Source organism: Acartia tonsa, chromosome 8 (assembly GCF_053477335.1).
Source record: "Acartia tonsa isolate MP-2025a chromosome 8, ASM5347733v1, whole genome shotgun sequence".
NCBI classification, from domain to species: Eukaryota; Metazoa; Arthropoda; class Copepoda; order Calanoida; family Acartiidae; genus Acartia; species Acartia tonsa.
Genome location: NC_137267.1, coordinates 47,588,959 through 47,605,529, shown reverse-complemented (window position 1 = coordinate 47,605,529; position 16,571 = coordinate 47,588,959). Strand labels below are relative to the sequence as shown.

Here is a 16,571-nt window from a genome sequence, read left to right as displayed (position 1 = left end):
GTCTGCTAGCAAATTGCTTTCTGTTAGATAGAAAGGTCTCGGCTGTGTTTATATTCACGACGCTATTAGCTGATTTTAAAGACCCAATACAAAATCGGTACAGGGTCCCTGCCCTCTCGGCAGAGTTACATATAGCTCATGTCCCCCCTATTATTTTACTTCGTTTTTAAAGGGATGGAAACTTCATTATTAAAATTAAATCCAAAAGTGTGATTAATCTAAAGATGATGACGGGGGAGAGTTATTTATTGATGAAGATACTCAAGAAGATGAAACTGATACAAATCTTAAGGAATTTAAAAATAAAGACATAAGCTTGAATTTATACAAAAATTGATATTACCACGGGCCAATGAATTGATGTTCAATCCTTATGATGATAAACAAAATTACCCCTAATTAGCGGCTGCAACTAAAGTAGAATTTTAAATTTTGATTGGTTTATTCCCTAAGTTTAGTGTCTAAACGTTTTAACCAGTATTTATAATCTACAAAATAGGTAATTTTGTATACCATCATTAGGAATGTACGTAATTTATCGGCCATTGTCTTATCCCTTTATTTTTTTATTTTTGACAATTCTAGACCCAATGTGGGGTTTGTGGAGCAATGTGTAACAGTCACTCTCATTATGGAGGTAGGTTTTAGGATCAATTTATAAATTATTAGCGGATACGCCCCCAAGAGGCCTTTAGGGTGGAAAAAAATTGTCATAAACCTTCTCAGGACCTATAAGAAGCTATACTATAAATGAGAATCATAATGGTTCAGCGGTTAGCGAGATCCTTGAGTACAAACAGACAGACATAAAGGAGTAAACCACTGAACCGTTTGAGATCTCCATATTAACCCATTAGTGCCGAACTTCCCCCCTGTTGTCAGAATCACTTGAAATTTTAAACACAGCTTCCTTAAGGGATTGTAAGACATTTGTATTTTTAGATTTTTTGATTTGTGGCATACCAAAGAAGTTTTTTTTTTGCGTCGTTTCCGACGCATTCGGACTAATCATTTTTCCCATGCGTCTATTATGTACCATATCGGACTAATCATCTTAGGCTTTTACTGTATAATCTATTAGTTGCTTCGCCCCTAACCTCTAGGGTGGGTGGGGAATGTCAGAAAAATAGCATAAAACCATCCCAAGATATTTATAAAGCTTTCCTGATAAGTAAAACCAATTCAGACCCGAAATTTCTATAATCTTTAGCTTCAGACAAAAACCTTACTACTTTATAGTATGGAACACTATACTAGCAGCAGCTTCGCCCCTAGAGGCATCCAGGGACCCTTGGGTTTGGTGGGAGTCAAACCCCCTCTTTCAATTACAGTTTTTAAAGAAAAATTTTTAAAAAATAATGAGAGGGGTTTATTATTTTCTAGGGGTGATTTCTCCTAGAGCGGTTGTGGTACTCTCCCCCAAAATAGTTATAAACCTTACCAGGTCCTATGAGAAGCTAAAATGTAAAGGAGAACCATATCGGTTCAGTGGTTAGTGAGATCCCTTAGAACACACAGACACATGTATGTAGAATGTATTTAGATCCTGTTACTTTATTAAAAGGATACATAACACAGATACTCTACAATCAGTGTCTGTCTGTACGTCCATTCGTCTGTATAAAACAATTTAGAATATAATTATTTGGTACTAGTGGCTACGCCCCTAGAGGCCTTTAGGGGCACTTGGGATGGGGAGAGGTCATTGAATTCTACAACAATATTTTTTATTTTAGATTTAAAAAGAATTAATTTCATTAAGTTCATTTTTAAGTGGCGATTTCTCTTTGGAGGGTGGTGGTACTCTCCCCCAAAATATTTATAAACCTTACCAGGTTCTATGAGAAGCTACCATGTAAAGGAGAACCATATCGGTTCAGTGGTTAGTTAGATCCTTTGGTACACAACACACAGACACATGCAGAAAGTATATCCTGTTACTTTATTAAAAGGATACATAACACAGATACTCTAGAATCAGTGTCCGTCTGTATGTCCATTCGTCTGTATGAAACAATTCAGAACATAATTATTTAGTACTAGTGGCTACGCCCCTAGAGGCCTTTAGGAGCACTTAAGATGGGGAGAGGTCATTGAATTCAACAACAATATTTTTTATTTAAAAAAAATTAATTTCATTAAGTTAATTCTATTTTTTCTTGTGTTGGGGGGTCTTTTTCAAGGGGCGATTTCTCTTTGGAGGGTGGAGGTAACCTCCCCAAAAATAGTTGTAAACCTTCCTAGGACCTATGAGAAGCTACAAAGTAAAAAAAGAAGCATATCAGTTAAGCAGATACACAGATAGATACCCTTTCACTTTATTACAATGTTTAGCAAAGAAATATGATTTTATCGACAATTATATTGAACAACCCAATACATGACAACCCCTCAACCCCCCCCCCGCCCCTGTTAATCCTTAAAGTTTTATAATAACTTTTTTCTTATTTGTTGTCTTACCAACTGAGGAATTGTATTTGTATTTTGATTGGTTGGTTTATTAAGTGTCCAAATGTTTCAACCACTAAATGTAATCTACAGAAAGATTTTATGGTATAATATCCCTGAGTAAGTACATCAATTTATCGGCCATTGACTTACTATTTTAGATCCCTAACCAATACATTTCTTAGTTTAGCGTAGTTGTTAATTATTTGGATGCAATTATATATGTACAGACAGACGGATGTATAGACAGACCATAATTGTAGAGTATTTGCGCTATTTTTATGAATATATTAACAGCTAGGCTGCAATAAAAATTACGGAAGTATAAACATATTTACAGTCTTTAATTCGCTGTAATTTTGGATATATAGACAGACATACATACTTTCCCTAGTTGTAAGGTAGCTATTATTTATTTGGATGCAATTATGGAAATACAGACAGGTGGACGTACAGACAGACCCTAGTTGTAGATTATCTGCGCTACTACTTTTATATCCTTAAAATAAAGTAACATGTTATTGTATGTCTTTGTGTGTGTACCAAAGAACCTTGCCAACCACTGAACCTATATGGTGCTCCGTTACATGGTAGCTTCTACTAGGTACTGGTAAGGTTTATAACTATTTTGAAGGAGGGTACCACCACCATCCCTTAAGAGAAATCATCCCTAGAAAATAAAAAAAAATAAAAATTAAAAAAAACACTTTTTCTTTAAAAAATTGTAATTGAAAGAGGGGATTTGACTCCCCCTGCAATCTAAGGGCCCCTAGATGCCTCTAGGGGCTTAGCCGCTCCTTGTATTGTATTCCATACTATAAAGTAGTAAGGTTTTTTGGCTCAAGCCAAAGATTACAGAAATTGAAGGTCTGAATTGGTTTTACTTATCAGGGAAGCTTTATAAATACCTTGGGATGGTTTTAAGCTATTTTCCTGACATCCCCTTCACGTCCTAGAGGTTAGGGGCGTAGCAACTAGTAGATTATAGGAGATTATACAGTAAAATTTTATAAGGTCAAAAAGGACGCAATGGGTAAAATGAATAGTCCGAATGCGTCGAATACGACGCACAACAATTTATCAAAAAAAAGTATGTAAACTAACTAAAATTAAAGAAAACTTAGCAGAAACTAAAAATATATAACAAATGCTATAATTAATTATAAATAAGTATGTTTTAATTCTTTAAAAGAAAAAAGTTAGGCCTGGTGTGGAAATTTTTTGCTATTTTTTCCACTTCTGCCATGAAAATATGATTTCATCTGGTCATCGAATGAAGTGAGAGGCCAAGCAATGTAGAGGACAAAACTTGAAGCTCTATTCAGTTATTTACAAACATTTAAAAAGGACAGCATAAAAAGATAGAGTGATAGTATAGGTTTGAATTTGACCCTATTGTCATTAATGGGTTAAGAAAACTTTACATAGGTCCCAGGACGTATTACCTTCTTTTTATTTCTAGATTTTATTCTTTCGATGGTTTTAGGCTATTTTACTCACCTCCCCACCTAGATGCTGTAGGAGCAGCCTTTAACAGATTAATAAAGCCTTAATAAAACAGAGATATAGTAGCCAATAAGATATATAAGTTAGAAAGAATTTTAATGTTAGAGGGAGATTTGAAATCTGCATCAAATTTTAAGGCTTTTTTTTTTATAAAATTCGTTTTTTGTATAATTCTTTATCTAAAAGCGAAATACAATTTAAGTCAATTAATTTTGACATCTGTGATGGGTGGATTTAAAAATTATTTGCGCTCTGATTAGAGAAGCTTAAGTGTCACACATCATTCAACCAATTAGAGCGCAGGTAGTTTCCAATCCACCTATCCTATTGGTCAAAATTTATGAACTTAAATTGTATTTCCGGTTTTAGATAAAAAATTATACAAAAAGCGAATTTTATAAAAAATCCCTAAAATTTTATGCAGATTTCAAATCTCCCTCTAACATTAAAATTCCTTCCAACTTATATATCCTAGTAGCCAATTTATTAAAACTGGAAGAAATATTCCATTATGGCTTCGAAACCGATTAATAGATTAGAACCGGTTTTAAGCCATACTGAAAAAAAACATGTATCGTTTCAAATCATATCCAATTTTATATGAATATATGAAAATGTACAATCATAATATTAAAAAAAAATAATATCCGCGCAAAGCTGTGTATAATGTCATGCGAGAAATAAATAATTTAATTTCTAAATGAAATTAATGGTATCTTTAGGAAAATGTTGTTTTGCCTGCCAAGCTTTCTTCAGAAGAAACATCAAATTACACGAAACAGGTAAATTAATTTTTCCAAAAGCTACTATGGAAAAACAGGTATAATTTGTTGAGAACTGCAAAATTTTTTTTTCTGATACAAAACTTCACAAGCGAATGAAGAAAATAAGATATTGATATTTTTTTAAAAAATGTAAGATTGTTAAAAAAAAAACTATACTTTTGTTCCCTAAAATAAAAATTCACAGTATTTAGAGTCGCTACTTTTCAAGAACTTTGCCTAACTTCTCCAAGAATCATCACAAAAAAAAATACGTTTTATTAATAAGTATGAGAATATTTTAAATAGTTCACTTTTTAGAATCAATTCATATATGTTATATTTTCAAATACATTAAAATTTTTTTCGGATGAACTGCAGTTCACGGTAAAATATTGCAGGTAACAAATATTGCCAAAAATCTATGAATTTCAAAGGCTGCTAGCTGCCAAACGGCTGAACGTACAGATCATGCCCGCACACTGTTTTAAGCGGCATATTAAGGCCTACAAATAATCTGGAATAGCCATAAATCAATGATGCATTATCTCGCAGTGCAAAGAAATGCGCGAAAAAGGCCTATTTTACACGTTTTTTCTTCAGTGAAGCTTTCCCTGTGTATCATTGGATCTTGGCTATTCAAGATTATTTGTAGGCCTACTTATACCGCTTAAAATGTTGTGCGGGTATGATCTGTAAATTCAGCTATTTGGCAGCTAGCAGCCTTTAAAATTCATAGATTTTTAGCAATTTTTGTTACCAGCAATATTTTACCGTGAACTGCAGTAGATCCTTTTTTTATTCTGACCATTGAAAATACTAAATTTGCCAGATGATTTGATTTCATATTGAATTCTTTTTTCCTCTCTAATATAAAGGAACATATTTTCATTTTTATTCGCAAATCTACTCTAGAAAATATACAGACTTGTCTTTTATTGAATCAGTCATCTGTACATCTTTTAACATATTTGTTTTTAGGTTTTTTTGCCTACCATTTATGAAATGTAAAATCATTTTTGTTTAAAATTAGAATTGTATAGCAAAGACAATCTTCAATATTCCTTCTGTAGATATGCAATCCATATGATTTATATCTACCAGTAGCGTGCGAACCGAAGGGGGCATTTGGGGCAATCGGCCCCCCTTAGCGACCAAAACGCCCCTCCCTGCCCCCCCCCCTTGCCACCGCCCCCCTGCCCCCCCCCCCTAAATGTTGAAAAATGCCCCATTTTGCCCCCCCCTGGTCAACAAAAATGCCCCTATTTGCCCCCTACCCTACAAAAAGCAAAACTATCCCAGTTTCCAAAAAAAAGATCAAGAAATACTCAAAAAAAAATTTTTTGCGCTTCGCGCTAAACAGACAATTACTATTCATTTAACCTTACCAATTTTTTTAATTAGTGTAGAAATTAGGTTATAATCTTTTTCACTGGACATAACAAATCAGGTAATAGGAAGTATTTTATTTTGTATAATATAAACTTTTTACCAAAGAAATTTTGTACATCCCAAATGATGATACACAAAATTACCCCTTATATAGATTACAATTAGTGGATGAAATGTATGGAAACTCGACTTAATTAACCAACCAATAAAAATTCCATTAAAGTCCCCAAAGTTGTTGAGCCAACAAATAAGAAAATTTTATATGAAATATTGGGGACTAGTGTAATAAATAACCCAAAAACCCCTCCCTCCCTGCATATTTGAAGAAAAAAATTTGCGCTTCGCGCCCTTCCAAATGGTTTCTGCTTTTTATCACATTGTATATTTTGTTTTTATTTCTATAAAAACATGTGTAAACAGCAAATATTTAATCAAAAAGCTATTTTATATAAAAAAGAAACAGCGTTGATATTTATCTAAGCCTTTTTCTCAACACTGTATGTCTGTCTAAATGAATAACTATATATGATGTCATATTATTTACAGGATAAGTTTATCATTTTTTTTGTGTACATACCCTTACAAAAAGACATGTTTTTTTTTATGGCAATTTTCATTAAAAACCCTTAAAACTAACTACACTCTATATTCCTAATTTGATAAAATACGCCACTCTTGTTGTCTTTAATTGATTTTAGTTCAAAGGGGGAGTAAATGTTTTTAGGTGCGCTTCACGCACTGCCCTTATAAATCCTTGGAAACACCACTTAATCAAAAATTAACAGAGATTTAAAGTGCCATTTAAAGAGGGTAGGATATGTTGATATAACTTTTTAGCTTCTCTATAATCCACTATGGCTATCAGTACGTAATGCTAAGGGGGAAATGTGATTTTTTCAACTGCAATTAAAGATAGAAGGCTAAAACTTAATGTTATCATTCCCATCATTATGGAGTATAATTAACTATTAAAGATTCATGGAGGTCGGACTGCTTTTCAGGACGTTTTTGGCTATTTTTGTATCTTTTAAATTTTGGCTATAGTCCCTTTTGTGACATTGCCTCTTAAGGTGCATTTCGTCGTATTTTCACAGTAGCTTTTCACCTATTTATAGCTCCTGCGGGGCCAATTGCCTAACCTTGCAGAGAAATCACCTGACCTAACTTAACCTAGAATAACCTATTAAAAGCTACTATGAAAATACGACAAAATGCCCCTTAAGAGGCGTTGCCACAAAAGAGACTATACCCCAAAGTTTTCCATATTTCTAAGAGATTTTTATATCTGTATATAGATGAAAGGACAAGTAATTTTTTTTATTTTTTACATAGTTCTTTATATCTTTGGTTTTTATGGTACGAAAAATTTTTTTGTGGATTATAATATTAAAAAAAAAAAATTTCTCGCTGTTTCGAGCATCCAGTATGTAATTTACTTTGACTGTCATCACACAACATACAGAAAAAGGATTTGTGACTTTTTCTACCTAAAATATATATTTATTTCAACAGATGCTCTTTAAATCTACTTGTCTGCATTCTTATTAATGATTTTTTGTGCTTTGCTACTTAAAGATGTTATCATTCTTGTTGTCATACAATAAAGAAATATTTAAAATCAGTTTTACATAATAGGTTAATTTTTGGTAAATTATTTCCAAAATGAGTGTTTTTATCTCACCCCCCCCAAAAATTATTTTTAATAGGGTTATTCATCCTTCCTGCTTAGATTTTATAACATCCCCTTCCACCCATAAAAAATGTTTTGTGGTAGGGGGGGGGGGGGAAGGTTAAATTATCTTCTGTACTTTTTTTTCGAAGATGCTTTCTAGCTCCCTTCCCTTCGGTCATTGCAGGGTGGGGAGAAGGGATGGGGGAGAAGTGATGGGGGGGGGGAAGAGATGGGGATATAAATGGGAAATAGGGATGGGGAAGAAGGGATAAGGACTAGAAGGCCCATAATCAAATAACCCCACCCCTTAAAACGCCCTTATTTAAAATTAGTATATATAATCAAAATGCCCCCCCCTAAAGCAAAGTGCCCCCCCGGGGCACTTTGATTTAGGGGGGGGGGGGCAAAATTTTACAAAATCTTCAAAATGCCCCCCCCCTAGACAAAGTGCTTTGCACGCCACTGATATCTACTATCCTTATATAAAAGTAACAGGATGTCTCCCTGTGTATGTGTGTGTCTGTTTGAATATACAAAAAGATCTCGCTAACTGCATAACCGATATGGTTCTCTTTTACAGTGTATTTACTCATAGGTCCTGTGAAAGTTTTTAACTATTTTGTGGGAGGGTACAACCACTATTATAAAAGCAATCGTCACTAAAATAGTATGACCACCTCAAATTTCAAAAAAGTTTAATGTTGGGGGAAGGGTCGACTCCTCCCGCCCCCATTAATTTATAAAATAAAACACAGATTTTGTTACTTATATTATAAGAATATAGACTTTTTTTTATAATAAATTTGCATTTTTGCTTTATCAGGCAAGCATAAATGTAAGTCTGGTGGTGAGTGTAGCATCAGCATGTTCGAGAGGAACTGTACAGCCTGCAGGTTCCAGAAATGCCTGCAGATTGGCATGAACTCCAGGAAAATCAGAGTAAGTACCGGGGAGGGTGGGGACATTGGACTGTAAATTATACTGGTACCCAAATTTGCAAACCACGATATTTTATTGGTTGGTTTCAAACCAGGTGAGTAAAATATTTTTAAACAACAATTTTAATCTACAGAAGTGATAATTTGTTATTCTTCGTTGAATTTAGTTTGCATATTAATCATACATTATCTTATCCCTTCAGATCCTTAATTCATCATCATCATTGCCTTTTAGTTCTCGGCAGAACGTAGGCCATGCACAATGGTTCTCCAATCTTCCTTTGTTTCGGCACGTTTTGAGGCATTGCTGAAAGATGGAATTTCCTTAGCTTTCAGTTCACTTAAGAGTTCCCTCCTCCAGGTTGTTTTTGGTCTACCTGGTTTCCTCTTTCCTATGTGGGGGTTCCAAGTCAAGGCTTGATTGGTTATATCATCATGCCCTTTCCTTAGAGTGTGCCCCAACCATCTCCATTTTCTCTGTTTTATTGTCAGTTTAATGTCTGACATATCACTGCGCTCTAAAAGCTTAGCATTTGTGATCCTTAATTAGTAATCATTAAAATTGTCAACTTTAGAGACTTTTATTGAATTTTGATTGGTTAGTTCAATTAATTGATTTGAGTGTCTTACATAACGTTTCAACCACTAATTGTAATATTTTTTTGGGATTTACCCCAATCTTGTCCAATTCCTTATAATCCGTAAATTTTCAAAAATAATATAGGTTTTATTTTAAATAATTTTCTCGTATTTATTCGAATCCGGTGGATAGGAACCGGTTCTCATTCATACGAAAAAACTATGTCTAGCATCGTATTATATCCAGTTTTCTACGAATATAGAAATGTACAATCATAAGATTAAAACCAGTTTTTTAGCCGGTGCCTCCGGCACCTCGGGGCTAAAAAAACTAGTTTTAATCTTATAATTGTACATTCTATATCCGCGGAAAGCAGTTTATAATACGATACGAGAAATAACTATTTTCGCATTTATTCGAATCCGGTGGATAGGAACCGGTTCTCATCCATACGAAAAAACTATGTCTAGCATCGTATTATATCCAGCTTTCTACGAATATACAAATGTGCAATCATAAGATTAAAACCAGTTTTTTTAGCCGAAGGCACCGGCTAAAAAAACTAGTTTTAATCTCATAATTGTACATTCTATATCCGCGTAAAGCCGTTTATAATACGATGCGAAAAATAACTATTATATTTAGGGTCCCAGAAAAAGACATCTCGTACAACGCACAATGAGTCAGGATAGCAATGTCAACAAATCATTAAAAAATTTCCTTACACAGAAAAAAAGCAGCGAATCTCAAAGGACTCCTTCCCAAAATTACCCACAAACATCAAAATCCAACAGCCCCCCGAAAAGCCAAGAAAAAAGCACTGAAAATCTACCAAAACCTGTGGCTTGCTCAAGTAGCTCATTAGTATCATCATCATCAAGTAAATCTGTAAGGCATTATACACATGAGAACGTAACACATCATGCAAATGCTTCAGTGCACACTCAAAAACTGTTTGACCAACAACTCGAAGGTAAATTTAACTTTGTATCTATCTGTAAAATTTTAAAAAATATTTTAAGTATTTCAAATAATATTTCAATATGTAATTATTAGTAATTTGTAACTTGTAAATTGTAACTTTAAAATATTTAACTTATTTCCAAATTTAACTTAATGAAAACTAACCAGCCGCCGTTTTGCGAGAAAATGCTAAAAAAAATCAGAGAATTCACAAGTAAATAAACAAGAATTAGCTTTATAAAGTATTTTCATAAATTTAAGTACCCCTAATACTTTTAGTTCACCACCAAATGAAACCGAATGAAAGACCTTTAGAATTCCTGTTAAATTTTGTCAAAAATACGATAGCAATACCCTCATCCATGCTAAACCAATTTTCAGGTTTCTTTCATTTTTTAAACAAAATTTTAAAAACTTGCTTTTTTACGACTAAATGTTCACATTTTATAGGGTTAAAATAGGGCACCTTAACCTTTCCTTTGTACATTAAATTTTAGGCTTAGGACTGCAATAAGACAAGTTACATTTTTAGGACCGATTTTTAGTTCTATTATTAAGAAAATTTTACGAGGAGCAGGTATTTGCAGCCTGTACAAACAGAGGAGCCAAAGCCAGCCGCAAACAGAGTTTGATCAGCTGATTTCAGAGGCATTCAGGCTGTTTGAAAAATCACCCCTACAGTAAATATAAATATATATATATATAAATATATCTTTCCAGTATGGCTTTGCAACCGATTAATATCCACTGGTCTATAACCGGTTCTCAGCCATTCTGAAAAAAACATGTATAGCATCTTAGTAAAAACAAAGGTTTGAACCATTGCACATTAATTGCTGGCTTTTCAGAGATTCAGGATATGCTATCTACACAACCAGTGGCGTGCAAACCGAAGGGGGCATTTGGGGCAATCGCCCCCCCCTAGCGACCAAAACGCCCCCCCTGCCCCCCCTAAATGTTGAAAAATGCCCCATTTTGCCCCCCCCTGGTCAACAAAAATGCCCCTTTTTGCCCCCTACTCTACAAAAAGCAAAACTATCCCAGTTTCCAAAAAAAAGATCAAGAAATACTCAAAAAAAAAATTTTGGCGCTTCGCGCCAAACAGACAGTTACTATTCATTTAACCTTACCAAATTTTTTAATTAGTGTAGAAATTAGGTTATAATCTTTTTTCACTGAACATAACAAACCAGGTAATAGGAAGTATTTTATTTTGTATAATATAAACTTTTTACCACAGAAATTTTGTACATCCCCTATGATGATACACAAAATTACCCCTTATATAGATTACAATTAGTGGATGAAATGTATGGAAACTCGACTTAATTAACCAACCAATCAAAATTCCATTAAAGTCCCCAAAGTTATTGAGCCAATGAATAAGACAATTTTATATGAAATATTGGGGACTAGTGTAATAAATAGCCTAAAAACCCTTCCATCCCTGCATATTTGAAGAAAAAAATTTGCGCTTCGTGCCCTTCCAAATGGTTTCTGCTTTTTATCACATTGTATATTTTGTTTTTATTTCTATAAAAACATGTGTAAACAACAAATATTTAATCAAAAAGTTATTTATATAAAAAAGAAACAGCGTTGATATTTATCTAAGCCTTTTTCTCAACACTGTATGTCTTTCTAAGCAAGCCCCTGAAGCAAAGTGCCCCCCCGGGGCACTTTGATTTAGGGGGGGGGGCAAAATTTTACAAAATCTTCAAAATGCCCCCCCCTAGACAAAGTGCTTCGCACGCCACTGTACACAACCTGTAGGATTCCCATAAAATTGTTATGGGATTAATAATTGCTGATAAATTATTACTAAAAAAACATGAAAAATTTGCAGAAACTGTCATCCTTAATATTTCAAATGTAAAATAACTTTTATTATTATAAGTATTCGGTTTAAATGCCTTTCTTCACAGTACGATTTAGGTGGTAGCGTCCTATAAATGATCTAATAATTGATCAACGTGTTTATTATGTTTCTAGAAATACACCATGCCATTTCAGGACAACATTGGATATTCTTCCCACTAGTAGTCAGGGTCAGGGTCCTGGTAGCAGCTCTCAATCTACCTCAAGTATTAAGGTAATCAACAAATTTCATTATTTAACAGGGATCTAAAGGGATATGGCAATGACCGATAAGTTTGCGATTGTACAACCCCAATGTTGATACAAAAAGATACCCCTTCTGTAGAATTTAATTAGTGGTTGAAATGTTTAACACTCAACTTAATGAACAATCCAATCAAAAATTGTTGACAGCTCCCAAAGTTGTTGAGCTAACGAATTAGAAAATGTTATTATAACATCTGAGGACTAGTGTAATAAACAGCACAATGTTAATAATATTATGCATTGGGGTGGGATACCATAACAAATTATCAGACCAGTAGAAGTTCATTGTAAAAAAATCCTGGCATCGATTAACTCCAAAAATGGAAGAACTTTAATTGACTAAACGCATGAATTATGTTATGCACAACTTCTTAACTGACAAAAAAGTAGCTGTCTATAGTGCCCTAGCAAAATGGGTAAATATGTCACTGCTTTTGGCCTACCTATTATTCTATTGACGCCAGGAAATACCCTATTCCCCATCTCTTTTCTAGGGGGTTACTTTCCCCTTTCCCTTTCTCTTTCCATCTACTATAACTTCAATAGAATATTTAGGCAAAAAGGCTGTTACATCTATCCCCATTTTTTTAGGGCACTAAATACAGCTACTCAAAAGAAGGCTAACATATATCCCAGAATAACTCTTACCAAATAATGCACGATTATCTCGCAGCGCACATAAATGCGCAAAAGTTTGGTGATTTTATTATTTCTTGATTGGGTAGTACAAACTACCGGTGTTCAAACTTTTCCGTCAATGATTTCAATCTATATAAGGGGTACCATGTTTGTTTCATTATCTTTCCTTCATTGTAATTACTTTTTTATATGAAATTGTTGATTTTTAAGACTTCATTCGAAGAAGATCAACGTTTAGAGGACGAAGGTAAGATTACAAAATATTTCTTTTAACAACTTAAAAAAACAAGGATGACAACATCTATAAAAGTAAAGCTCTAAAATGGAAGGATAAACGATCATGACCACTTGTCAAAACTGAATAAGCAGAATATAAATGTATAAGTCGAAACAAAAATCGAAGTAAGTTTGTTGCAGGACTGCATAAATACAGGATACTGTTTGAGAACATACTTAAAATTTTAGGACTTGATAATAGAGATGCTTCGCTTATAACAATAACATTGTACCTTGTTGTAAGAGGAATCAGTTTCCACAAAACAAATAAATGGGATAATTACATCACATAAAAAACGAAATTAAAATTACTAGGCTTTTCAAATCATACCTAACTGTTTTAGAAATCGATGTGCAAAGTTTATGATCGATAGGATAATTCTAACATGTCTAAATTAACGATAAGAGTTACACGAAAAAAGCTAATCGTTCCGAACGGACGGATGGACGGACCAACCCTGATTAAAGAAAAGCTTCGCTACTAAAAACTTTATTAGAAGAACGCAATTAAAAAAAAATTGTAAACAAAGATTAACCTAATATGTTTACATTTACTAATTAGTTTCAAAAAAGTACAATTTATAAGATCAACTGAAAATTGATTTCCTATTTGTTCCCTAATTTCCGAAGTTGTTCGACAGATAACCCAACTATTGCAAAAGCTATTTTAAGCTACATCATCATTAATCTAAAAATAATTAATAAGACGACTTATTATTCAAAATATTATTTTTTTCAAATTTTGACTTTTTTTGGAAGTTTGAAGATTTATTAGCTAGTAGTAAATATTGAGATAGGATGAGGGTGATATGTACACAATCGGAAACTAAAATTCAGCTGACCATTTATAAAACTTTTTTTATGAATGGAGGGATGATTATTGTAAAGATCTCGTTATCAAGGGATTAAGGACACTTTGAAACAACCTAGAAAGGTTTAGCTTTACACCAAGGGGGTGGGCGAAGCGCACCCGGAAATTTTAACACCCCCCTTTAATGAAAATGGAGGGGATTTTGAGCTTTAGAGGTGGTGTAATACAGACAACAAAAAGGTGTTATTTTATTTTCAGGGGGGGGGGGTAGATACACCCCAAGAGGTCCACTTTCCCACAAAATCAAAATACGAAAATGTCAAAGGCGTCTTTTGACTGGTAAAGTTAAATGTTACGGGTTTTTTTCTTCAATTTTGGCTGTTTTTTTTGCGGTGTAGATTCTTGTCAAGGGAAGGGGGGGGGGTAGAGGTATCCACCCCCTCTACTTTTGTACCTTGAACTAAGAAATATTTATAACAAGAGTTGGCTCGATATAACTATCTCACTATTGGCTAGTTTTCTATGAGGACATATATATTTATCTATTTCTTAATAAATAAATTTTCCTACCCCGCCATTACTATCTAAAAGAAAGAAGTAAATATTTAATAATCTAAATGATTTTAAAAAGATTTTTTTAATTATATTTTTTTTCACATTACCATCACCAAAAGGTTAATATGATTAGAATTTTATTTTTAATATTTGAACACACAAAAGGAAGTGTCGCCACAATCAAATTCTTTTAAAACAGAGTTTTCTTAAATTTACTTTATTAAAAATTTAAATTTTCTCTTTTATGATTAGAAATTAAATACTATAATATAATGTAAATAGCAACATGAAATGAAAAAAATGAATTTATTTCTAATTAAGTAAAATAATGGGTCTCATCGTTCTGGCCAATGAGAGTTTATTATGGATTATTGGAGCACTATGAGTTTTAAACATTTATTCCTTGAAAAACTTGAGCTCATATATAGACATTTGTTTCCTATATAGATCTGACATGGATCTTGAAGCAATACAGCAGGCTGTTTTGTAAATGTTAAAAGTTATCGCAAATATACTTAGTAAATAATACACCTTACTTTCAGATGATGCTGATTACCAACAGGAAATATTCTAATAAATTTAATAATTTATAAAGCTACTAGTGGCACTTTAAATGTTTTTTTTGGTTCAAGTCTCTACGATACCTATATATTTGCGTTTAATTCTCTACAATACCTCTGTATGTTGCGTTGAAGTCTCTAGGTGAAAACAAAATTTCAATTTTTTTGTGATTTCTCTTGGGAGGGTAGTGGTACCCTCACCCCCCAATTAGTTATAAGCCTTCCCAGGACCTATGAGAAGCTAACTATTAAGGAGAACCCGATTCGGTACACACAAACAGACAAACAGACATCCTGTTACTTTATTATAAGGATTAATCTGCATTCCTTATTTCTGTCTGATCAACACTGTGTCATACTGGAGACGTTAAAATGGTACCTACTGTTGCTATGTTAGGCACGTGACACACCTAGTAAGAGCAGGATAAATGCCTTGGTATAAAACAAACAGAAATTAGTACCATGCAAAGTTGGGACTGCCTGACAAGGGTCGAGCAATCAAGTGGTTGTCTGAAATGCTTTTGACCATATAATCATCCACATCATTAAACAAGATTTAGTTAATTCCGAGATACACCAAATCAAGATCGCGTCCTGTACAGGGAAAAGGGATAGAAGACCTGGCCATTAATTAGGTCCCAGCTAGATTCAAAAGGGATATTGCAACTTTTACCAATTCCTAATTAAATGTTGTCACTGGCGGACGCTCCCAAGTAGCCATCGATCTAAACCAATAAGAATCAGCCTGTTTTATATCAACTAATAGCCAATTGACAGATGGAGATATAAAAAACGCGGCATACAAAATTGAAGAAAGCAATTTAAACTGTCTGCTCCTAAATAAAAATAAGAAATAAGAAAAAAAGATGTTCGATCACATCAGCTTAATCATCAAATCTGCCCAGAGTTTTACATGAAAAAAATACCATATATAAAAAACAAAAAAGGGATTATTTTTTGGAAAGTGGGTAGCTACGAATGATTCATTTGGTAGTTTATAAATGAAATGTTGTATTTTAAATTTTCAAACTTTATATGGAATTGATTGAAACACCTAATGTACTATTATATGGTAAAAAGTACAAAAAACATTCTTCTCTTAATATTTTCAAATAAAAGTTTTACTCTTTAATAAAAATGCAAGAGACAAAAAAACATCATAACATGATTTTAACAAAAGCCATTAATATATAGGTTTATAAAAATTTCTATTTTTACTTTAGACTAGCTACCTGAATTTTATTTTATACTTTATCTACACACACACACACAGCTATTTCTTTAGCGTTGATAACGAGCTAATGCGCCATCCCATAACTGTTTTTTTAGGCCTAGGCTTGAAATAG

The 16,571-nt window shown here is 33.3% G+C and overlaps 1 protein-coding gene across 1 annotated transcript; it reads left to right on the top strand.

Annotated features, from left to right (window-relative positions):
• Nucleotides 1–589: 589 nt before the first annotated feature.
• LOC145326652 (uncharacterized) lies at nucleotides 590–15,239 on the top strand. Its single transcript, XM_080170020.1, has 8 exons — nucleotides 590–637; nucleotides 4,677–4,736; nucleotides 8,603–8,718; nucleotides 9,943–10,270; nucleotides 10,838–10,940; nucleotides 12,274–12,352; nucleotides 13,234–13,270; nucleotides 15,208–15,239. Exons 1-8 carry the CDS (start codon nucleotides 610–612, stop codon nucleotides 15,237–15,239), a joined length of 783 nt encoding a protein of 260 aa, XP_080026146.1. The 5' UTR covers nucleotides 590–609.
• The last annotated feature ends 1,332 nt before the right edge of the window (nucleotides 15,240–16,571 follow it).

Coding starts and splice junctions, on each gene's coding strand:
- LOC145326652 (XM_080170020.1), top strand. CDS start 610: ATGTGTAACAGTCACTCTCATTATGGAG. Junction 638..4,676: donor CAGTCACTCTCATTATGGAG/GTAGGTTTTAGG, acceptor TGGTATCTTTAG/GAAAATGTTGTTTTGCCTGC. Junction 13,271..15,207: donor TCAACGTTTAGAGGACGAAG/GTAAGATTACAA, acceptor CCTTACTTTCAG/ATGATGCTGATTACCAACAG.